Source organism: Macaca thibetana, chromosome 7 (assembly GCF_024542745.1).
Source record: "Macaca thibetana thibetana isolate TM-01 chromosome 7, ASM2454274v1, whole genome shotgun sequence".
NCBI classification, from domain to species: domain Eukaryota; kingdom Metazoa; phylum Chordata; class Mammalia; order Primates; family Cercopithecidae; genus Macaca; species Macaca thibetana.
In genome coordinates, this window is record NC_065584.1 from 153,028,950 (window position 1) to 153,054,439 (window position 25,490).

Here is a 25,490-nt window from a genome sequence, read left to right on the forward strand (position 1 = left end):
CACTGGGGACAGGATTAGTGAAATCTGGCCCCAAGGAAGAGGCGTTAAATTACAAAGTGCTGGTTTCTTCCCCAGAGACAAGTTGGCATTTGCTTCTGACCAAACCGAACCAACCAGAGAGTGGATTTCCTAAAAATGATGTCAGTCAAGTCCATCTCTCTGACCTCGGCTCCTGACAAGATCTCTGGCCTCCTCCTTTTATGGTAGATGGGTTTCATGTTTGGGAAAAGTACTTTTCTCAGAGATTGATGACTGCCAAATACCAACAAGATAAAATAAAGTTGTTTTGATGGGAACGAACAGGCGGATTGCAGAGATGTTGGGAGCCTGGTTGGGCAGCTTGCCACTGTTCTGCCCTTGATATTGATGACAGAGGGGGAAAAAAGCCACAATTCCTGGGCTGCTGTCCTGTGGGCTATGGCCAAAGTTACGTCAGCTGTTGCTCCCTTTCTCAGAATCTTGTCTGTCTGTCAAAAAAAGCATCAGTCCGTCTCAAGAAGGGATGAAAACAACATCAAGCCAGAGCACCACTTGGGGCTCACAGTTCTCAAAGCCACTCCACTCCCTGCAGGTTAAGGTGGAGGCCAGGTGGGGCAGTCCCGGTCCCAGGTGCTGAGGGCTGCTGGCCAGCGTATGGCTAAGGCGATTCGACAGCTCAGCGGGGAGAGTTCGCTCTAGCTTAAGGAGTGTCTGCTGTGCTGTTCCATTTCCCTGCCTCTCCTCCTCCTCCCAAATAGCTTCCCAGGGATCTTGGGAGAAAGTCCAAAATGTTCCATGTGGCCCCAGGGCCCTCAGCCTCTCCCCAGCCTTGTCTTGTGGGAGTTTTTCTCTGGGTCCCTTTTCTGCTCCCTCAGATGCACCTTGCTTCCCCTGCCTCAGGGCCTCTGCATGTGCCATTTCCTCTGCCTGAGCCTCTCTGATGAGCTTCCCATCACCTTCAAACCCCAGCATAACTGTATATCCTCCCCTGGCCTCCCCTGGGAAGCTTCTCTGATACATTGATTACATCAGATCTTGCTTAATGATCTCATCACCCCTGTGCCTTACTAATGGGTGACTGGTGACCTCTCCTTTTCTTATCACAGTTAGTAATTCCACTCCATGGAGGTGACTGTCCGATTACTCCTGTCTCCCGCATCAGGACTCAGGCTCCATGAGGGCAGGATGGGGTCCGTTCACTAGTCATTGTTGGGTCTAGCACTTAGCACAGGGGATGAGTGGAGGGCAAAACAAGAAGAGAGATGGGCCCTACCAGCTTGGGAGGGTGGCTCACAGGAAGCACGTGGAGTGCAAGTGTGCCCTGCAAGCAGATGTCATGGTTGTTAGAGAGAAGGACCATGTGGGCTGGGTGCTCAGGAAGCTTCTGGAGGTGTGATTCTGGCCTTGAGGGACCATGTGGAGGAATAGGTGAAGTGGCCCAAAGGTGCTAGGCAGGCGTTCCTGGTGCAAACGTGGAGCCAGGGAAAAGAAGAGAACAGCCTACTTGGGTGGAGGTGTCAGGAATTGCCCGGCTCCCCCTGCCATCCTGCCAGGCTCCTTGAGAGTCAGGCCAGACATGAAGAGAGGATGGGCTTTCAGTTCTGGGAGAACTTGGTTAGAAGCCTGGCTCTAGCACTCATTCATCAGTGGGTGACCCTGGGGAGTTACTCTCCCTTTCTGGTTCTCAGTTTACTCATCTATAAAATAGGAATAAAAATATCTATCCGGAAAAGTGGTTGGCAAGACTAAAGGGAGTAGCAAACCTCTGGCACTGCCTGGTGCAGGGAAGGTATTCAATACTTCTTGGTTGAACTGAACTGGATCAAGATGCCTTGTTTCCTGAGCTGGCCTCAGTGCTTTTGCCCATGCTGTTCACCATGCCTGGACGGCCTTTCTTCCCTTTGTCCTACACTTTCAAGGCCCGCCTCTGATGACACCTCTGCTACAAAGTGATCCTTCCTCTGGGGCCCTCAGCATGGGCTGCTCATAGCTCTGTTACTCCCTGCCTTGCATAACAGCTGCCTTCCCATCTGCCTTGCTCTCTTAGGTTATATGCTATTCAAGGCCACATCCACGAATGGCTTTTATGTTTGCCCAGTGCCCAAAAGATGCAGATAGACTTGCCTACTGGATTTCTCACCTTCTGAGAATCTGTTTTCAGAATCAGTACCTGTTGGCGCCTCCTGCCTTAGTTTACCTCCTAGCTCCCCGATTTAGGTACTGATAGTAGGTACTGATAGGTAGTACTGATACTCTACCTATCGGTACTACCTGATTAGGCAGGTACTGATAGTCCCCTACCACTTAGATAACAATAATAAAAATAATTGTGTACATGCACAAAGCTCTTACTATGTACCAAGCTCTATTCTGAATGTATTTCATGCTTATAACAACCTTTTGGAGTAAGTATATTATCATTCTCATTTTAAAAATGAGGAAACTGAGGCACAAAGAAGGTCAGCAACTGGCCAAGGTCATACAGCTAGGAAGTGGCCGGGATGACTTTGAGGCCTCACGGGTCCCGTGCCACCCAGCCCATCACCATCAGGTCTTCCTCTTCCCTTTGAGTCACTCACTGTCCTCAGTTTCTTGAGTGCTCCCTGGAGTGGCCTCAGCCAGGCTTGTCCCCTCCTACACACCTCTTCTTCTTCAGACTTATCCATCCCAGCCACATGCTCTAAGATCCTGCTCAATACAGAACTGACTAGTGACTCCCTGACCACAACAAGTGGAGCATAGCAGACCTGGCATACCAGAAGGATGGGGCCAGAGTCCCAAGGACCTTGAAAGTCTGGATGAAGCACCAGGTTGGAGCTGACGGCCAGAGGAAGCCGCTCTGTGGAACCTAAGCGTGAACACCTCCCAGCAGCCTCCCCGCAGCCCTGCTCCGGGCCTCCGCTGGTTCTTTGGGCTCCGTTCCATATTGCACATGCACCTGTGTAAGCAAGAGCTTTCATTTGCCTTGGATGGAGGGTGCTGGGATGGGGCGAGGGAGTCGGGGTTTATCACTAAGAATCTCTGGTATTATCTTCCTCTTCCTAGTTTTACTTAGGCCCCAAGAATCTTCATGTCTAAAAGCAAATCACAGACAGGGAGAGGAGGAGAGAGAAAAGACCATAAGCTGGCCTAAGCAAAAAGATATGGCAAAGTGAACTTCTTGCTGCTATGGGGGAAAAAAACAACCCATTCGAAAGTGAGGAAGTAATGAGTTTCGGATGGCTGACTGTTCCACATCCTCCACATTACTGCCCCTTTTGCCCCAGCGAGTAGGGAACATGTGGGGGTTCTTGCTCTGCTGTCAGCCAGCCTTCCCTTCTGCCCAAGGCCATCATTTCAAAGAGGCATCTAGAAAGGCAATGCTAGGTTTGGGAGCATTGCTGGAGGCCCAAGGACCCTAGTCTAGTCTCCTGGGGCACTAGTGAGACTCTGAGGGGATCAGTCCCCACATCAGAGAAGCTTCCCTTCTGCCCCAAGAGAAGAGCTTGGGGATCATTTCAAAGCAGGGATCATTGGGGACTAGAAAGGGGGACCTAGTAACTCTGCCCTCACCCTGGGAAGCCCTCAGGCAGGAGCATTGCTGGGCAGGTGCATGGCCAACAAAGAACTCACAGTGGACTGTGAGCATCCCATGGGCAGCAACTCTGCCTGCATTGCCACACGGAGGGTGTGGAGTGAATATTTAAGTAATAGGATTAGACATGTACACTGAGCAGAGCTGATTCCGCACAATCTTCTCCCCATCTAGGACTGAGCAATGTGAGGAGGAGAACTGGGTTCTATTTATCCCTTTATGCCACCATAAGGCCTGGTGCTCAGAAAAATGTGTTGAGTTAAAGTAGAAAATTCAGCTCTAACAACAACAAATTATCAACAACAACAACAACCCTGGAGTGGCTTCACCCAGGCTCCCCACACACTCAGAGAAGCTTCTAGCTGCAGAACTGATTGGGGGCTCCCTCATCGCAACAGGCAGAGCACAGGGGACCAGGTCTGCATTAAAGTCCCAAGGGCTTAAAAGTCTGGATGAAACTGCAGATGGGAGCTGACAGCCAGAGGAAGCCCCTCTGTGGTAGAAGAGAGGAACTGGAGGCACAGCGATCCTAACTTGCCCTTGGGTGGGTAAGAGCTACAAAAACAAGTGCTGCTCATGGGGTATGCACACCCCTTGCCTCGGGACTTTGCAATCCTGCCTCTAAAAGAGCAGAGTATATTTCCCCCAACCACTTGACTTTGGGCTAGGCCATCTGAGCAGAAGTAATGTGTGCCCATCCCCAGCCTTGGCCTTAGGATGCCTTATCTATTTCTGCTTGCTTGCACCTCTGGCAGCAACATGAGACGTCTAGTCCACTGACCCCAGGAAAAGAGTGAGAGGTATTCGGAGCAGAGCTGCCCCAGCTGAGTTGTTGCTCCAGCCCAACCTAGCTGAGGTCAGCACCCCCAAACTCACGAGCAAGCCCAGTGAGCCCAGCAGAGCCACTCAGTTGAGCTTAGCTTGGACCAGTTCACTCCCCCACCCTCAGCTGACCCCAGATATGTGAACTAAACAATTATTATTGTGTGCCACTAAGATCTGGGGGAATTATTTGTTACAGGACATTATTATAGCAATTGATAATTGATGCAGCTTAGCTCTTAAATGATGGACCATCAGGGAGGAGGAACAATGTCACAGAGTGATTGGACAAAGACAAGGAGAAGAGGAGCTGGGGATCTTTGGGGACTCGTGGTTTCTGGGGTAGTACCCCAATCATTTCCTACTCAAGATCTCATCAGGAAGGCCCAACATTAGGCAGGGCTGGGCCCAGGCCTACCCTGTCAAGGAGAAGTATGGCCTAACAAGCAAATCATGGCCTCTTCCTGCCTCAGCCATGTGCCAGGCCTGGTGGTTGGGTTGTCCTGAATCACTCAGGCAATGGCAGACACAGACCCATGGCCAGCCAGGCACCCAATACAGATTCTGTGCTCTGGAGCAGCTCTGTGCAGAATGGAGCCTCCAGAGCATGAGGCCTCCTTCACCTCATTTTCTCTCTTTCCAGTTGCTAGGGGGCATGACACAAACTCCCCATTAGACAAGCTACTATTGGGTCAAAGGTGGTGTGTAGCAAATATGCTATGAAGGAGGGGTAACTTATTTCTTTTTTTTTTTTGTGATATAGAGTCTCATTCTATATCTATCTCCAGTCGCCCAGGCTGGAGTACAATGGTATGATCTCGGCTCACAGCAACCTCTACCTCCCAGGTTCAAGCAATTCTCCTGCCTCAGCCTCCCAAGTAGCTGGGACTACAGGCGTGTGCTATCACGCCTGGCTACTTTTTGTATTTTTAGCAGAGAGGGGGTTTCACCATATTGGCCAGGCTGGTCTTGAACTCCTGACCTCAAGTGGTCTACCTGCCTCGGCCTCCCAAAGTGGTGGGATTACAGGCTTGAGCCACCGGCACCCAGCCAGGATTTTATCTTTAAGAACAAGCAGGAATTTTCCAGATCAAATAATCTGTTAGCCTCCAAACTTTGTTTTCCTACAGTGAATCCCACATTTTTTGAACAAAATATATACATGAAAAGTAGACACAAGAAGTGGATGTTGGAGTTAGGACTAGGGGGTAGGGAGGAATTTCCCACCCTCAGTAGCAGACCTAAAACACTTCATTGAAACTTTAGGGTCTCCTGGAACACAGTTTGAGAACTGCTCTATCGAGTTTAAAAAGCTTGTTGCTATAAATGAGAAGACTAAGGCCCAGAGCGGGGCAGTAATGTGTTCAAAGTCACCAGACTCTCTTCATACTTATCTATGTTCACCACCACTCCTTCCATGTTAGTCCGCTCTACAGCCCTTCAGTTCAATCAACCTCTATTTGGGGTCTATGGAGCTCCAGTTTCCATGGTAGGAAGTGAGGACACCAAGCTGGCTGAGACATGACTTACAGTGTTCAGAGCTTACGGCCCCACTGGGCAGACAACAGACATGTTTGTAAGTCAACAGAGCCTGAAGTGAAGCCAAGAGAAGTTTGGACTGGGGTGGGGTGATCTGGGTTCTAATCTCAGCTTTGTCATTAACTCTGCTGGATGTCCACTGAGAGCCCCGATGCCTCTCTGGGCCTCAGCTTCCCCATCAGTGAAATGAGAGGCTCCTGCTCTGTAACATCGAAGACCCCCCCCCCACCCGGCACATGCCAGTGAGGTTCCCTTGGGCAGACGCGCAGCTGACTTCCAGTTGTCGGCACTCAAGCATCTGTCTTGAGTCTCAGCAAACAATTTAGAATTGGAAACCAGGCAGTGTGGAGGAATGCAAACTCATCTTAATGTTGGCCGGAGCCAAGCGCATTTAGGAAGGGAAATCTCCAGGCAAAAATGATAATATTTTGCATTCCCAAGCCAAGGAAAGAACGAAAGAAAATCACCATCAAACGTTTGGCATTGTCCAGGCCCCAGCTCTCTCTCTCCCTTTGCCTGCACCATGGAGACTTGGCCCCAGGGCCCTCCTGCCCTGGCCAGGGCTTCTGGACACACCCAGATGTCAGAAAGACAGAGGCCTTGGTGGGGGTCCAAGCGATGTGGTCACCTTTCCACGGAAAGCTCAGCCTAGCCCCAGAGCTGGACTGTGCTGCTGAAACCTCGATGAGGAGACTTAGGGCAAGTGGGCAAGAGGGCACCATGGCTGCCATCAGACCACCTCTTAATTCAAAACTGGCAGATGCCAGGCAGGGAGCACCAGCTCCTTGAGGCATGACTGTGGCCTTGGAACAACAGAGGCTTCTGTCTCCCTGAGGTCTTCTAGGAACGGTCACTGGGGGGACGGGGGGCTGGAAGGCAGAATGCTAAGGTCAAAGGCCACAGGATGGACTTCTGACTTTAGGACAGCTGGTTCCAGGACTCAGCAAGGGGACATGGGAGTATAACAACCCCTCCTGAGTGCTGCGACCACTGTGGTGAGAACTAGGCTGGACATCAGAAGAGCTGGTTTCTCGACTGGCTGTGTGACCTGAAACAAATACTTTCTCTCTCTGGACCTCTGTCTCCTCTTCTAGAAAATGAGGAAGCGGGGCTAGGTGGTCTAAAAACATTTCCAGTACTGATGTTCTGAGTCTGTGTGTTCCTCCTCCTCTGGGCTTATTTCCAAATCCATCTCCCCTCAGAGGGGAGGAGGAGGCAGACTGGCACTGGGGGCCCTCCCATGGGCAGGCTGATGGCCAGTGCCTCTGCAAGTCTATCAGATTGGCTTCTGGGACTGAGGACATTCCCTCCTTCCCCTCCAGCACTTGGGTCCAAACAAGTGTCCCTCAGCCTCAAGCCCCTCAAGAAAGTGAGCTGTAACCCTTGTCCCCACGGCTTAGCACCCAGCTGGGTGCTACAGTTGCAGGCTGCCACTGGGGCTAGCCTGGTGATGCCAAGCCAGTTCTTACCATCCTGATGCCTTCCTATGCTCTAGAGAAAACTTGACCAAACTTGGGTCTTTCCAGGAGAGGGATGCATCCCTCCTCTTCACTCTTGCAAAAGACGCCCCTGTTTTCTGGCTTGTCCGATCAACTTGTCAGCATCTTACTTCTCTACCAAACGGCTGCTCCTGGGTGCACTGCTTGTCTCTCTGCTAACTGGGCCTTATCCCCCTGCCTTTTTCTCTGAGGGAAGCTCTGTGGGGTCTCTTCTGCTCCTTATTCCTCCAACCACAATATCAGCGCCAGCCACCGGCCTTCCTCGTCTCTGGATGTGTCTCTTGGCTTCCCCAGCCTCTGTGCAGGTCAGAACGCAGCTCACTGGAGAAGACGGGGAGGAATAACGGGAGCAAGAGCTTATTTCTCCTGATGGAGTCTAGAGAAAGAGGAGGGGTTTAAGAGATGGAGGGTGCTGTCCATTTGAAGGCTGGATAGAGACTGGCCACAGAAGGGAAAAGAGATTTCAGCGGCAGAGGGGGCTTCTGTGGAAGAGCGTCATCTGTCCCTATGGTATGAGCGCACCACTCCTTTCTCAGCGGAATCTCTGGGGGAGATTATCTCATTTGGGAAACAGCATGTCCCCAGTCCACACCCACTGCCGCTTCTGGCAGGGAGCGGCTCCGAGTGCGCCAGTGGTTTGAGGCAAGGCCTGTGTCATGGAGCTGCAGTCACAGTGTCCACCTTCCCCGGGAGGAGGAGCCCTAGATAGGGATGTGCTCGCATGTCCTTCCGAATGTTTAGCATGTGAAAAAGAACACACCAGGAAGCAGGGAGCTTACATGTGTCATGAGGGGCTGGGAGCCAGCACTAGGTGATTTCCAGGGTTCGCTTCAGCTGAGAGTCTTGAAGACAGTGGGCCTTCATGTGGATGCTCAGAAAGAGTGAAGCAGGTGCTGCCTGCCGCCAAGGCTGAGCTTATCAGATGAACTTGATATTCATCCAAGAAGGGCCTAAGCAGATATTCATCCAAGAAGGGCCTAAGCATCCCTCTATGCAGGGCAGCCTACCATTCACCCACCGTCCTCTGTCAATTCCACCTCCCCTCTCAGCCAGGCCCTGGTGCGTCCTCATCACACACACTGGGTGCCTGCAACCTCGGAGCTCCCTGGCCCTGGGCTGCCTCCCTCCCTCCTACTTCAGTCTTGTCATCTCATCAAAAGCCTTACCTGTTATCTGTCCTATCCCCTCAATGTCCTGTTCTATGGTAGATAAACTAATGCTTGTTAACAAGTGACTTACCACAACAGCCTCCCCTCAGCCATCGAAAGCATTTGCAGCTGTTTATGAGGAAGAATTCTCCAAATCAGAAACAACCAGTCAACCAGGGGCTGGGCAGCCTGTGGAGGAGTGAGGGTCCCTTCGCTGGGGTTGCGGAGGAGACCAAATGCCGTTAGGGCAGGTGGCATGCGGGCTGAAACAGAGACCTTCACAGAAGCATCCAGAGACAGGGAGACAGAGAACGAGCAAGGGCTGGGGAAAGCCTCGGCTGCCCTTTGTATCTTTTTCTGTGAAATCAGGAGTTTGCCAATGGTCTGGTTAAGCAGATGTCAAGCTCAAGGAAAACAGGACTAAAGCTTTAAAGCAGCAAACAGCACATTGAGGTTGCCTGTAATTAACACTGTTTTTCCTCCGAGCCTCGGACAGCCATCTCATGCCTTCAGAGAGTACATGGATCATCTCCTTCAAGAACAAGGGTCATGGCGGGGCACGGTGTCTCACGCCTGTAATCCTAGCAGCTTGGGAGGCCGGGGCAGGCAGATTGCCTGAGCTCAGGAGTTCAAGACCAGCCTGGGCAACATGGGAAACCCCGTCTCTACTAAAATACAAAAAATTATCCAGGCATGGTGGCGGGTGCCTGTAATCCCAGCTACTCGGGAGGCTGAGGTGGGAGAATTGCTTGAACCCAGTAGGCGGAGCTTGCAGTGAGCTGAGATCGTGCCACTGCAGTCCAGCCTGGGCGACAGAGAGAGACTCTGTCTCCATAAAAAAAAAAAAAAAAAAAACAAAAAAAAAAAAAAAAACAAGGGTCACGGTTTTATGAAAACTAGTGTATTTTTCTGTCTTACATCATTTATCATTTTCTCTGTGTAGGAAAAGTGATCAAAATGGGCCTCCTTTTTTTCTTTTATTTTTTTATTTTTTTATTTTTTTGAGACGGAGTCTTGCTCTTTCTGAGCGAGCGTGTGGGACCTGGGCCTCAACGTGGCCCGAGCTCCTGAGGACCCCATATTTCACCCTACCGAGCCCAGGCCTGTCCTTTGAGCTCCACCATCAATTTCCTGGCTGCTTATAGGACATTTCACTTGGATGTCTCATAGCATCTCACATTTCATATGCTGGAAAAGGAACCCAGGTTTTCGCTTCCAAAATGGTTTTTCTCCCCATTGCAGGAAATGGCATTACCACCCACCAGATGGCTCAAGCCAGAAGCTTGGAAATCATTCCTTATGATTTTCCTTCACTTCCCATCAGCAAATCCTGCAGGTTCTAGCCCTCAGTTTCTCTCCAGTGTGCCCATTCCTCTCTGTCTCTTTTGCCATACTTGGACTAAGCCACCCTCTTCATTTTGTATCTGGACTTGCACTGGAGTGTTCCAACTGGTCCCTCATTCCAATTTTGCCCAGCTTCAAGCTATGCCCTTCACAGTAGCCACAGTGATCTTTTCAACAGTGTCGACTAGATCCTGGCTCTGCTTAAAGCCCCCGAGAGTCCCTCCATTGCATTTAGAATAGATTCTAGACCCTTCCCAGGGCCCACCAGGCCCTGCGGATTTGCCTTCTCACTTACTACCTTCCAGCCTCATCCTCTTCCTCTCTGTTCCTCAGATACACCAAGCTCTTTCCCACTTTGAGGTCTTTGCGCTTGCAGTCCCCTTTGTCTGGAACATTCTTCTCCAAGAACGTTGCTCACCTGACTCCTTGTCAACCTCCAGTTTTAATGCCATGGCCTCTGAGAAAGGAGAATCCATTGCTATGGAGAATCTGTTCTTCTCCCTCACAGCATCTTCTTTATGTGTTTTACAATTAAAAATAATCACAGGTGGGTGTGAGAGCTGTCTGCCTGCTTGGACACTGTATCCTCTCCCACTGGAGTTTAAGTTTCACAAAGGAAGGGACCAATGTGTGCTGGAGTCTGCATACAAGAGCTGATTGTGTGCAATCTTCCCATTCAGTGATGTTATGTTGGTAAATTGAAACTGACCATGGTAGGAGGATTTGCATCATGGTAATTGGCAAATATTACAAATAAGAATGATAGGAACTCTTTCCATCCCATCCTAAGAGCCAGAATCAGTGTGTCTGTCTCCCCACTTTATCCTTAGCATCTAGAACAATGCCTAGCTCACAATAGGTGATCTATATACATTTGTTAAATGAGAAGGAAAAAATGAATAGAAATATTCAGGCTTCTAAGACCCTAACCTGCCAATAAGGGGTTAAAGGGGAAAATGATAGAGCCTCAGGGAGGGAAGGAACTTAGAGTACTGGATTTGGCTTCAGAAGTCCTGGTTCTATTGCCAGTATGGTTTCTAAATTGCTTTGCAACTTTGGACCAGTTTCTTACTTCACATGGGCCTCAGTTGCCTTATCTGTGAAAGGCACACACAGGACTAGATGATTTCAGTCCCTGTGTAGGATTTTTAAAAGCACATTTATGTACACCTTTACCACTTCCTTTACCCCCTCCACCCCCTTCCTGAGGTCACTTTTACTACACAACTGCAGAGGATGCTGTTTACATTGTAGTGATGCAAATCATGTAGTGCACAGCCAGTACAGCTGTACGTGGCGGCCCTGCCCACACTGATTCTGGCTTCAGGCCATTTCAAATGGAGCTGAATTGGACTGTGAGTCCCTCCCTTTCCTGGCATACTAACCATCTCAAAGAGCTCAGACAGTTTGGTTTTGGTTTTCCAACTCCTAAGCTTGTCTCCTGCTGGTCATGGGTGTGTGGATCAAGAGCCCTGTGCATGTGGGATGTGCCCCAGCCCAGAGTGTTTGGGCAAAATAAGAGCAAGACAAGGCTCAGGATATGCAATTTGTGGCAGGGCTTTCCCTCAGACGAGAGGAAGTAGGGTGAAGAGGACCCAGAGAACTACTGGGCCAGTCTGCCCTGCTCTTTGAATGCAAACTAAAAAAAGGAATTGTGGGGGCCCTTCCCTTCTAAGTCTGCCGGGCCCGCCCTCCAGTGGATGTACCCACACCCATCCAAAAAGTTCTCTGGCTGCATGGAATTTAACATAGATCCACCAGATGCCATTGTCTAGGCTTGGTGGGGATGGCGGACTTTGGGGAGTGCAAGTGTTTTTGTTCTCTGAGGGTTATGCAGAGGTCTTTTTGGTTTTCAGTACAAGCCAATTTTTCATGGTTGCAAAACCATCTCAAATGTCTACTGCTACTTTTAGGTCCTTAAAGGAGTCAAGGGCTCATGACTCCATCTGCCTTTGCTAGAAAATGAAGGCCTACCATGCAAAGTGGTGAGCCCCCGTCACTGGAGGGATGCAAGCCGAGGGTGGCCATTTGTTTGGGATGTTCAGGCTCTGTTAAGGGCCCTCCCAGGCAGACACTTGGTGCTGAGGCCTCTCAGGGAACTCCTGAGGCCCAGGACCCCTCATGAACCTGTGGATGAGGAAGGACCAACCATGCACTGAGTGTACCCATTGTTTGGAAATAGAGTCCCTGTTGTCAACTTCTTTCTCCTGTTACATCTGGATTTACAATCCGGATCGAGGTTCTGGCTCAGGAAATGTTCATGGCAGCATGGAAGCATAGCCCCTAAAGCACTTTTAGAAACATGAAGGCCAAACGTTTATATTAGAAGTGATCGAATGGAAGTCTTGAGAGGTTTGGATTCTGGCTCTCTTGTTTAGCAGCAGATGTATGACCTTGGGCAAGACACTCGACCTCTCAGAATTGCAGTCTCTGGAGTCAGACTGCCTGGCTTCAAACGCCAGGCTGTGACTTTATCATCCGGGTGATCTTGGCTAAGTTACTTAACTTCTATGTTAGCTAGTATTACTGTTGCCATTAACGTTTACTGAACACCTCATCCCTGCCAGACATTTTGTTTGTTTTGGGGCATTATGTCTCATTTTTATATTAATCCTACAAGGTAAGCATTATAATTTTTGTTATACATTCTATAATTTTTGTTATACATTCTATATATTGTTATAATTTTTGTTATACATACTCTAAAGAGAGGAAGTGAGTTGCCCAAGGTCACATACTTAAGTGTCGAAACCAGTGTTGAAACCTTATGTCAGTGGAACAGGCTCCTAATATGGACTTTGTTAAGTTCAGACTCAGTCTCTCCACCTGTGCAATGGGTTTCATGTCATCTCCCAAGCCACCAGGGCAGATTCTGGTTTGGTGGTTCCCAGGGATTGGACTGTAATCTGGGGTCTATGTTCAGCTCCCACCATCTTCTCTGGGCACTCCCAGCTCCTTCTTGGGTGCTAAACAACATGGCCACATTCTGTGGCATATGGATGATGTCTGAATCACTACCCTTTTGTGGGAAATGAGGCCTTTTAAATTCCTGCTGCATGCCCCCCGCCCCTTGTTTCCTAGGAAGTCCCATTATATAACTAGGTTTTCACTGTGTAAAAACAAGGCCATTCCCCTGTCTCCTTGTGTCATCTCAGAGCTATAGTAAATAGTGCTGGACAGCATGGGGCCAGCTGGGCCGACCTGGACTGCCTGCTGGGAGCCAGTTTACTCCTTTCTAAGGTTCCCCTCCCTTCCAGGGCCCTTCCTCCCTTCAGCAACCTTTCTTGCCCTGCCCATTTGTAAGTGATGCTCAATGGCCACCAACCTCTTCTTGTCTGGAAAGAAAGCCTTTGATAACAAGTGGCCAGGGAAACGTCAGGAATGAACGTGTACCCACCTAGTGGCCTGGGGTCATAAGAAGGGTGATTGGCTTATCTAAAAGGGGTAATTGATTAGTAAATGGATTTCCAGCAACTGTGACGGGCTGGTGGGGAGATTTTAACTGACTGATTAATTCATTCTTGAACTATTTATCACTTGTGTACTCTGGCCAAATATTGCTCTGGGCCCTGGAATGCATAAGGAAACTCAACAGACAAAAATCCTTGTTCTCAGGAAGATTACATTCCATTGAAGCAGGCAATATACAACATGAATAAATAAAACAGGTAATAATGTGAGATAGTATTAAAAGCCTCGGAGGCCGGGCGCGGTGGCTCACGCCTGTAATCCCAGCACTTTGGGAGGCCGAGGCGGGCGAATCACGAGGTCAGGAGATCGAGACCATCCTGGCGAACACGGTGAAACCATCCTGGCGAACACGGTGAAACCCCGTCTCTACTAAAAATACAAAAAAAATTAGCTGGGCGTGGTGGCAGGTGCCTGTAGTCCCAGCTTCTAGGGAGGCTGAGGCAGGAGAATGGCGTGAACCCGGGAGGTGGCGGAGCTTGCAGTGAGCAGAGATCGCACCAGTGCACTCCAGCCTGGGCGACAGAGCGAGACTCTATCTCAAAAAAAAAAAAAAAAAAAAAAAAAAGCCTTGGCGAGACTAAAGCAGGGAAGGGGTATAGGAGGGGAGTTTATGTATGTGAATGCATGCAGGAGGGTTGAATTTTAGGTAGGAGCCCGAGGTAAGGCCTCAATGGGAGAAGCATGTTGGAGTAAAGACCTGCAGGAAGTGAGCGAGGTTCTCCAGGAAGAGCATTCGAGGCAGAAGAAACAGCAAGTGCAAAGTCTAAGGTGCCTGGTGTGTTTCACGAACAGCCCGGAGGCCCTGGGGGTGGGGCGGAGTGAGCCAGTGGGGAAGGCACAAAGGATGAAGTCAGAAAGGCAGGGGAACCAGATCACACGGGACCTCTTACTCAGAGTAAGCGGGGAGACCTGGAGGGTTTGGAGCAGAGCAGGGACATGACATGATGTGACCTACATTCTTGTGGCAGCCCTCTGGCTGCTGGGTGGGAGATCCTCAAGGTACAAGGGCAGATGCAAGGAGGCCAGTGAGGGGGGCTGTCGCCACAGGCCATGGGAGCTTTTCTGTCCCCTTACCCCTCATGTAACCTGACTCCTGGCCTTTGTCTTTTGGGCTGAGCAGAGTGGGGAAGACTGATGGGAGATCAGAGCCTTCACACAAGGGTGATGTGGGGCCAGCCTGGGTGGGGGTGGGGGTGAGGGGCTGGGTTTCAGATGGGCTAGAATGCAGACAGATCCATGCTGAAAAGAGAGGACATTATGTAGCCCAGAAATATGTACAATTATTATTATGTGTTTATTAAAAATTTTTAAAAACAGAGTTAAGAGCAGTGATACTCTCGGTGGCAACTGGGCCATGTTCAGGACGATGGCAGGGCCTGCTGCTGAGCCTGCCGGTGCCTTTGCCCCTGGCTGGCCTCACAGCAGGGTCAGCAGCAAGCACATTCCACAGCTGACGTTTGGCTTGTGGTCTGGCCTGGCCCTCTGGTTGGTTTCTTCTGCTCTAAGAGGCTTTTAAAGTCAGAATTTGAGTTCTCTTTAAGTTTGGGGCATGAATCACTGCTTCTGGGCCTGGAAAGGGGTGGAGGGACAGAGGCTCCGTGCTGTGGGGCGCTCCCTCTCACTCAGGCTCGCACCACTGAGGCACGTCTGTGTGAAAGCTCCCAGTCAAATCACTCCAAGTCCGACTACTCACTGGCATGCTCCTAAGCAACATCCCCCCTGCCTGAGAGCCACCTCCACCTGCCCACGAGCACTGCAAAGTCATTGTTCAGGCCTGACTCAACTTCCCCTGTAAAACCTCTCATCCTCTCACACCTCTCTTCAGGTTGGTGACACTGCCCTTGGTCTCCCAGACACCTTTCCTCCTCTGGTGACCAGGCCCTGTTAAATTCTATCCCCCTGGGTTCACTCCTTTTGCATCTCACCACCTTACTTCACTCTGGCGTCCCCTTTCCGGGGTGCTGCAGTAGCCATCTTATCATTCCACCTTCTCCCCATCGTAGCCCTGCTGTATCCAGCCTCCCCCTCCCACCTGAGGAAGCTCCTCCAAGCACAGATAGAACATGTCACTGCTCTCCCTCAGAAACCTTCCATGGCTCCCATCTGCTAAACCCAAATGCCTTAGTTGGCTTTCGGTTTCCTCTCAGTGGCCTCAGCCCACTGTTCTGTTCTTGCCGTTCCTCACAGCACACACTCCAGCATCCTGCCAACCAAACTTCAGGCAGTTTGCCCACGTGAACTCTCTACCCAACCCTCTTGCTGCCAGCCCCAGTCCTTCTTGCATTTACAAACAATCTCTCTCCCACCTCTCAAGTCCCAGAGTCCCTTATCTGTAGCTGTCTGGTAGTCATTACTTCCTCCCTTGCATTGTAGTTATTTATCCAAAAATCTCTCTCCTGCTAAACCATAAGCTCCTTGAAAGGCAGGAGTTATCTCTTCTCATCTTTTATCCCCCAGAGCACCTCCCAGGACCTGACTCACAAAGGCTATTGTGCTATCACCTCCTGGAGTGCATGTGCAAAGAAATTTAAGACATCTACTCTGCCCTTAAATAGCTTTCCATTTACTTGGACAGAGAGTTCTTTTGTTCCTTCAATACATCTTAATTGAGTGCCTGCTATGTCTGGCGCTGTGCAAGACCTGCTACAGCGGCTGATTAGAGATATGGTCCCTGTTCTCCTGGTGCTCCCTCTGCAGCAGGGGAGATGTCCAGTCAGCTGGAATACTGTGTGGTGGGGGAAGTACAGGATACCTTGGAATCATACAAGTGGGGCCCCATTTGACAGATTGAGGGGGTCACGGGAGGTTTTCAGGAGGAAGTGGTGGCCAAGCAGAGACCTGAAGAATAAGTGGGGGGCAGCCAGGAGAAATGAGGGGGAGGGTAGAATCAGACATAGGCAACAACAGGAGTGAAAGCCAGTGACAGTTCAGTGTGTTTAAGAAACTAAGAAGCTCGGTTTCATTGGGGCTGCTGCTGGGGCGTGCCCGTGCCCAAACGTATGGCTCTGTTAGAGGTGAGTCCTGAGTGTAGGCCATTCCTACCTGGTCTGGTTGGCTCTGTCAAAGAGTCTGGACTCAACCCAATGGTAGTAGAGAGTCACTGAGGATTTAGGGAGGAAAGGAAGACAACTTCGTTTGTTTTTGAGCCTCACTTTGACGGCTGTGGAGAAAGCTCTGGATGAATGGGGGCAAGAGGGACAATGAAACCTGAGCTGGGGACCTCAGGGAGGTCCTGGAGTCCCCCTGCTCAGCCCACCCCCCAGGCCAGCCTCCTTCTTGCTGATGGAGCCTCACCCAGCCTGGGCTTGTCATTGCTGGTGTCCCATCCCGAGTCAGGTGATTCCTTTGCCTGAACCCTCACTTCAACTTCAGCAGAGCCCAAGATCACAGGGTTGGAATGACCCTAATGGACTTCGATCAACCCCTGCCAACACCTCCCATAACCCCCTGCCCCAGTGCTGGTGCATCTGTCTGTGGACAGCTCTGACTGGCATCCTTAGCCAAATCAATCTATCTGTAGCTCTTCTTTGGTTTTCCTGGTCTCCCCCTTGGGACCACACAGGGATCAAGTAGCTTATGCCTTGTAGGGGACACGGAGAGTATCACCAATGAATCACTCCCCACCTACCAACTCCAATCTGCAAAGTCCACCTTGCACTCAGCTTCTCAAACTCTCAAGCTGTGTCTCCAACCCAACCCAGCTGTGAAGCCCGTAGCACTGCAGGCTGGGCAATCCCAGAAGGACTGAGAGTCAGGAGAACTGAGAACTGGTTAAATCTTGGCTTTACCACAGGTGTTGTGTGACCCTAGGCAAGTCATTTCCCTTCCCTGGAGAGTGTTTGGGTTTTTATTTTTATTTTTTTTGCTTGACTGGGGACTGGGTTTACATTATACCAGTGATCCTCCATCTTGGATGCCCATTAGAATTATTGGACAGCTTCGAGAAGTGTCCCTGCTGGCCCCAATGTGGAGAGTGATGATGTGTTCTGGGGTGGGGCCGGCACAACAGTTTTCTTCTACATCGTTGTTCTCACACTCACCCAGGATGAAGGACCACTGGATCTGCTGGTCCCTGCCTTCCCTCCTAGCACTGACCCTCTACAATTCCATGCCAGAATGAGATGGGAGGCCCACGTGGGCAGGTGAACAGGAGTCACCCCTTATTTAGAAGTGCTGACCCTGGAGGACCATGCCAATATAAATACCTGCGGCTGCCGAAAGGCCAGGAATTTTAAGTCCCAGCTTCTCAAGTCTGCCAGGGTGGAAGCTCCAGAGCCCAGTGTTGAGGATGCAGAGATCCCCTAAAAAGGTTCCCAAAGAAGTCTTGGGGCAATAACTGGAGACAGAATCATCTTAATTCCATGGCTTAAAAATGACCTCACGGCCCCGGCGGGTGCCTTTAGAACTGCTCCACGGACACCCCTGCCCTCCATATACACCAGTGTTTGGGGTGAGCCCTGCAGTCTGTGGGATCTGTGGGGCGCCTTCTGCATGTTCCTTGAGGCAGAGACTGCGCTTTATCTGATTTGGAATTCCCAGAACTTGGAGGTGCCTGGGGCTTAGTGCGTGCTCAGTACATGCTGGTGAAATGGACAGGCCACTCAGTTTTTTTCATCTGTAAAGTGGGATCATGGTGTCTTCCTTGCCACACAACAGGCCCGTGGGGAGAGCCATGTAAGCAGGGCTGGTTTGATGAGCGCTTGGCCTGTACAGTGGCTGAGGGCCTCGTGTTCCGAAAGGCCCTGCACTTGGTGAATACTCTGCTGTGGCCATCTAGAAATTCGTAATAATTTTAGAACAAGGGGTCTCACATTTTCATTTTGCACTGGGTCCTTCAGATGAAGTAACTGGTCCTGCATGTGTCATATGTGGTTTGAATAAACTCAGAGAACCCTGTCTACAACCTATTGATGGGACTTTATTATGGCCACCGATCTCTGAATGTAGGTGGCTTTGAGTGACAGGGAGAGAGCAATTCCAGGAGATGGAGAGGGAATGGAGACTGCTTTGTGCCTTTCTGCCTGGAGGAGGTGAGGGCAAGGGCTTCAGTTTCTCCATCCATCTAATGAACACACCTGTCTCAGCAGGACCTCTGGCCTCACCTGGCCTGGCCTGACTGACAGAAGGAATATCGGGAGTGCTCTTTGCAGACTGTCGAGAGCTACACCCACTTGCCCATTCCACAATTTTTCCATGGCCTTCCCGAGGCCCAGTCCTCTCATCTTCAGGGAACAAATGGGTCCTGAAAATCCGCAGGGTCAGGATTTCTGGTTGTTTGGCCCAGCCGAGTGATGCTGCTGGGGGAAGAAAGCTGTCAGCACCAGCTGCGCAGGCAGGAACCCCTTCTCTGTGTCATCCTGTTTGGAATCCCGGAGTGCATTGCTATAGCAACTTGCCTAATTCACCCCACATGCCACGTGGAAAAACCTCTGCCCGCTTTAGAGCTGCATCACCCAAGCCACAAGCTGGGTTCTTCTACATTGTAGAACGAGGCTGCCCATCAGCAAGAGGGGCTGGGGTAGGACGTATCTGACCAGTGATAGAGTAGGGGGCTGAGTGGTTGGACTACACCAGGTAGGTCTTCCGGCCTCACCTATTTCATCTGCTGGCTGGCCCTTGTGCCTGACATCCCACCATTAGCCCTTTATTCCTTGGGCTCAAGGCACAGCCAGTTGAAATGGAAATCCCTCTGGGTAGAACACATCACGTTGTCATCACTTATTAGTGTGGTTCAACATGAGTTAACTCACTAGGCCTGAAGCTCAAAGAAGGTTCTGATTAGCGGAATGGGAGCAGGCGGGGCAGGCAGGAGAAGGTCGCCAAACCTTGACTCTGAGAATGAGCTGGAATGACAGCCCCTGGGAAGTCAGTGTTCCAGAGTATTGGGCACCTGAGGGCAGGTGGCAGAGCCTGGTGGGCCCTGAGCCGGGTGGGGAGAGGGAAGGGGGAGAGACATTCTCACATAATGAGTCATCATAGGAGGACCACTTCTACCAAGCCAGCATCATGTTGGAGGAGTCACTGTCTAGCTAGGCCTAGAAACTGGTGCCCCTGTGGGGGTGGCTGTTTGCATACTGTCCCCAACAATTCCCCAATTCCTCAATTCCTCAGCTATTGAAGACAGCTCCTTCAACGAGGACAACTTACTGTCTTTCTGTGCTCTCAAGGTCCATTTCCTGAAGAGAGTATGGTGCATGGATTAAAAGCAGTGGCCCTTGTAATCCCAGCACTTTGGGAGGCCAAGGCAGGCAGATCACCTGAAGTCGGGAGTTCAAGACCAGCCTGGTCAACATGGTGAAAACCCGTCTCTCCTAAAAATACAAAAATTAGCTGGGTACGGTAGCACAGACCTGTAATCCCAACTACTCAGGAGGCTGAGGCAGAAGAATCACTTGAACCTGGGAGATGGAGGTTACAATGAGCTGAGATCATGCCACTGCACTCCAGCCTGGGCGACAGAACGAGACTGTCTCAAAACAAAAAAAAAAAAAAAAAAAAAAAAAAGCAGTGGCCTTGGGATCAGACAAATCCCGACAATGCCTCTTAGGCTATCGACATGACCTTGGATAAGCCATTTAACTTCCTATGTGTAACCCGGTAGTGGAATGGCAGAATTGTAGTAGTGACTTCGTGCAACTGTAGCAAGGCCTTACTGAGATGTGAGAAGGTGCTTGACACAGTGCCTGGCATCAATCAAATATTAAATGATGGGAAGAGTAATAATGCTTCTGTTAGCTGGGGGTTTATTGGGTGCCAGACACTGTTCTCAGCACTTGACACAAATGAATTACATATGGACCATTTAACCTGATTGTTGTCCTATGAAGTTGTTATTCTGCCCATTTTACAGTTGAGAAAAATGAGGCCTGGGGTGCTTATCCAGAGTCACCCGGGTAGAAAGAATTTGCATCTGGGCAGTCTGGGTCCTAAGCCCACACATATGCTGATTATTTCTCTGCTTGGTGAGTGCTTCAGTGAAGGAGGAAGTGAGAAACAGCACGGAGGGGGTTTGGCCTCACTGACTTTTTCCTCCAGGTGGGATTTCACACGTCCTGTGACTCAGGTCTTAAGTATATAGTATGAAAACTCTCCACGGAATTTTTTGCAACTCACTTATTTTAGATTTACAAGATGATCAACACCAGTCTCTTCCTCTCCTTCTCCTGTCAGTGGTAACAAACTTAATGGGCATTTGATGAAGAATTCACACAGTTAGTATCTGCATGATGGGGTTGTGGAGGGTCGCCCTTGGACCACAGCTCCTATAGAAAGCACTCCATGCTGAAGATGTGTGGGTGTCTTTGGAGCTCACGACTGCTTAGGGAAAAGTTCCAAATGGCTACGAATCCTTGATGGTAGCCTACAGTTGGTGGGGAGTGGGTGGGCAGGGAAGGGGACTTCAGTGATGAGGATTAGCAGAGATACCAGTTTTGAACTGTATTAGAGGATTTTTAAGGCTCATTTTGCAGCTGACTTTCCCTGAGTCAGCCAGAGCCCATCACTGCCTGGGGAGGGTTATGATGGATCCTAGAACAATGTTCGACTTTGACTCCCAAAGTAAGCTCTGGAAGCCCATGATGAGACAATAACACCCAAAGTCAGGCATTGTGGCGAAGAAACAGGGGCTTTTAAAATTCCCCAAATTCCCTTCTACATAGCAAGAGCCAAGCCAGCTCAGCTTAGAACATAGTTTTATCCTAAGTGATAGGAGCTGGGGGTGTTGGTGGAAGGGAGGGAGAGTGGAAGGGAAGGTCCCTGCTGTTAGAAGAAGGAAGAGCTCCCCACTACAGGAGGGTAGAAAAAGAGGTTCAGCGAGGGCAAGGTTGAGAGGTAAGATACTGTCTGAGTTCTTCCAGGGCTCACGGCCCTGTGTGGATGGGCTGGGAATGGTGGGAAGAGCATGGAGATAGACATCCCATCTCTAGGGGTCCACTATGGGTAGAGTTGGGGGCATGGTGAGTAAGTAGAAAAAGAATGAGACTCCAGGACCCGCTTATGACATGGAAAGATCCAGAAACTCCTCAGCTAATGATAGCTGAGGGGCTTGGCTGACAAGTTCCCAGCAGGTGGGCAATGGGGTGGCGAAGTGACAAACTTTCCGTTCTTCCCTGCTCTCCACTGGGAAGGAGAGGCTGGGAGCAGGTCTTGGACCTCAGCCTTTGTACATCCGTGGTGTCTAGCACTGTGCTTTTCCACAGGATACTTTATGTTGGGTAGGACCTCCACCCACAAGGGCCATGTTGCATGGTATAGGCTTTCTCCACTTCCACACCACAATACATCCACATCAACAGCATACTGACTTCAAGACAGCCCCGATGGCAAACAAACAAAGAAAACAACATCCCTGAGTTCTTATTATGATCAAGAGTTTGGGCCAAGGCTTTAAGGGAGGGACTAGGAAAGTCTTAACTTATTTGGGGCCCTGGCATGTGTATCTCCTCTGATTCTTCAATGCACTTCCTCTAAACTTCTCTTGTGAACGTGAGTTTGAAAATTCTATCTCTGTGTCCTTAGATCCTGAAGAGTCAAAACCTTGAGTGCTGCTGCTGCTGATGATGATGTTGGAGAAGAAAGACAACCTCCTTGAGTGCTTAATACATGCCTAGCACTTTCTAAGCATTAATCTTTGTGACTCTAAGTTCTATTATTACCCCCACTTTGTAGGTGAGGAAACTGAGGCACAGAGCCATGGAGTAACTTGCCAACGGCACAGAGCCCTAACCGGTAGGGCCTAGGCCAATCCCAGGCAGTGAAACTCCAGGGCCTCCACCCTTCCACTGTGTCTGATCTCACTTTGTGTCTTTATGGAGCCTGGCAGATAACAGGTGCTCAGCAAAGATTACGCTTCTAAGAATCATCACCCTTACTACAGATAGGTTATGACTGTAAAGCTCTGGTCAATTGATCTCCTCTCTTTTTGGACTTGATTACTTCTTTTTTCAGGCTTTCCTGATAGTTTTGTCTACCCCATCACGCTGTCCAGCCTGCAGCAGGAGCCCTGGGAGCTCTGGGAGAGTAGATGCTCTGAGGTCTCACTCTCAATGTGGCCTCTGACAGATTCCCTGCCCAGACAAACTGCCATCACCAGTAGACAAGCTTCCCGGTAATCCTCACATTGAATCCATGCAATGCACGGATGAGAGATCAACATCAGTGCTGTCCTGGAGCCTGAGGCATGAACCCAGTGATCTTTGAGACCCTTCTGGTCTTCAAAGTCCACACTGACCAGAGTGGTTTAAAAATATTCATCATCTTCTTTAATTAGTCTCAGAAAATAACACTCCAAAATACGAACATTCTCACTTTAAGGCCCATGCACACTCTACACACTTTTTCAGGGCCAGTTCAAATGGTATCTCCTCCTCCAGGAAGACTTCCTTGTTTAATCTGGCCGAAATTGAACTTCTCTTGTTTGAACACCCAGCCCTTCGTTTCTCCATGCCATTCATGCCCTCGTGCCTCTGTTTAGCTTTCCCTGGCCTTGGCTTGTTCTCAGTTACAGGCAAGACCCAGATTGCACACATGCTTGGGCCCCACCCCCAGCTCCTTGCAAGCAGATGTCGTTGTTCCAACATTGATTGATATGTTTAATGAATCCCATATTTCAAGAACACAACTGACCAGACGTAACTCAGGAGTGGTTTTTGCCATATAAGCAGAGCTCTGAGTCACAAATCCTGTGTCTTCAGAGGTCCTTTAATGTCCTTGTTCTTCACCCCCTCCTCCTTGAGTAGCAATAACATTAACAACCATTGATTAAAGCCTACTGTGCACCCAGCCCTATGTTAAGGGCCTTTCTTACAGTGCCTTACTGTATCCTGACAACTTGACTGACAAGGAATTTGTGTCTCCATTCCTCACATAAGGAAACCTGTTGGAAAGGTTGCATTACCAGTCCTATATTGAACAGCTAGCGGGATATAGAGCCAGAAGTGGAAGCCAGGTCTGATTCCAAAGCCATCGCTCTTAGCTTCCTGAGGTCCAGGCTGTCCTTAGCCCCTAAGGCGGCCACTCCTTCCCAAGGTTCTGATGGAGCCACCTATCTGGAGTCACACAGGAGTGCGTCTCTTTTCTTGTGGCTGGATCTCGAGTGATATGAGGACGGCTCCTGGAAAAGATTCTCCCCTGCTGTCTAAATGCACCTAAATGGGCTTGGCCTCCTCCGCAGCTGGCTTCTAGATGCATGTTGGCCTGGTGGCAGTTCTTCCCCTGCTCTCCCTTCCAAGCTCCCACAACTCAATGCATCCATGATTGTTTTAAACTGTGACTCTAGGAGTCCACTAGCCAGAGGCCCATTCAACCATGGGCCCTCTGAGAAGCTCCTCTGCAGACCGAAAGGAGGGCGGACTTGCTTTGCGTGGTACCCGGGGACTGGGGCAAACGGCTGCGGGATGGTCTCCACCTGAGCTCCCTGAGGGCACCTCTCCCACTACCACCGCATCTGACCCCCACTACTGGCCCCAGCTCGGGCCTGGAGCCCACGCAGAAGGGAAGGCAAGGGCGAGCGCCCACTCCTGGCCAGTAACCTAGGCGCTGGCCCTTGCCGGAGCACTCGGACGCCTTCCACAGAACAGCATCACTGGCGGCCGCCCCCGTGGAGGGTGGAACCGGGGCGCCCGGCGTGGGACGGCCGGGGCCGGGGTACCCTAGGGAGGAGAGCCCAGGGCTGGCCTCCCGCTCCCGGCCATGCGCCCCTCAGGCCGGAGGTTCCTGCTGCGCCCAAACACCTGGAGTGCATTAGGCGGCGGCGCGCGTCTAGGCGACGGCGGCTTTCCCCAGATTATTGAATAATTGCATAATTCCGAGCGCGGGTTGGGAGGCGATGCCGGGTCCCTACCCCCGGTATCAGGTAACGTTTCCCGGGGTCCTACGCTGCGTGACTGGGTCCCGCCGCTGCTGGCCTGGCCGACGAGGGCTAGCCCCCGCCTACCGGCCATAGCCCAGGGGCTTTGCTCTGTCTTTGGCCGGAGGGACTCTGGACAGCCCTCATCCCCACCCCTCAAGCCCTCCGGGGCCGCCGCGCCAGCTCTCCAAACTTTGAGATGCTTTCCCCGAGCCAGGGAGGGCAGCTGGGGCACACTCTCTCGGCGCTGTCCGCTTCCCCAGCCCGGGCCGCGCGCCTGCGGCGCTCCCGAGACACCCGAGTGCCCCTGGCAGCCGTGCGGGAACCCCGGCGTGGGCCTTGGAGGCACCCAAGGCGCCCAGGAGGGCCACCAGCTCTGGGCGCTTTTCAACTCAAGCCTCTTCAACTCTTCCCAAACACATCAGAGTCCCGGTTCTCAACAGCCTCCGCGCACCTCCCTCTTTTGCGAAACTTGACGGAACCGCTAGACTAGGGCCAGTCCCTGGGGGACCCACGTCCCCAAGAGCAGCCAAGGTCTGACCCTGGGAGGAGCGTCGCGTCCCGATGCTGGCCGCTGGATCCAAGCCCCGAGGGCCCAGGGAGGGACTCCGAGAGGCAAGGGGAGGCAGAGGGTGGGCACGTACCTGGCCACAGGCTGAGGGCCCAGGCCACCACCAGGCCCCTGGGCAGGTCCATGGCCCGCGGTGCGGCGGCGGGGTCCGGTGTGCAGCGGCGGCGGGGGGCGGCGAGCCAGAGCGGCAGCCTCCTCGGCGCGGCGCCTGCAGCCTGCACTGCGCCGGGCGCCGGGCTCCCTGACAGCAGCGGCTCATTCAGAGGAAGTGGGAGGGCTCGAGCGGCGGGGAGGGGCGCCGGACACCACTCCGGCTCGGGCTCCGGGCCACCTGGGCAGGCGGCGCGCTGCCTCGACGCGCCTCGACAGCGCTCCTTCTCCGCCAACCCCACGTCAGCCTCTGGAGAAAACTCCAGAGAACCGCTCCTGGGAACCCCCTCACCAGTGTAGCACCGCACGGCCTCAGTCAGATTCTGTTCAGGAAAAGTGGTTTCTATTCCCATTTCCCAGTAAGAAGAGATTCACAAAACTCAGAGGGTGCCCAAGCTGACTCAGGAACACCTGCTGGAACTCAGGTCTCCCTTGGCCAAGTGAGTGGATGTCCCTCAAAGGTCTATTGTGAGACATCCCGGTGTCTCCCCGCACCCTGAGGCTCGAATTGTAGAGGCTACAGTGTTTCTTCGGACCCTGGAATACG

General features: G+C 51.2%; 1 protein-coding gene across 1 annotated transcript in view; it reads right to left on the bottom strand.

Moving 5' to 3' along the window:
• The window catches only part of ITGA11 (integrin subunit alpha 11), a 135,160-nt gene extending 110,103 nt beyond the window's left edge, over positions 1–25,057 (bottom strand). Inside the window, 1 exon segment of the mRNA XM_050796269.1 lies at positions 24,867–25,057. Coding sequence (XP_050652226.1) covers positions 24,867–24,918 — 52 coding nt within the window. The 5' untranslated portion in view covers positions 24,919–25,057.
• Positions 25,058–25,490: the final 433 nt, after the last annotated feature.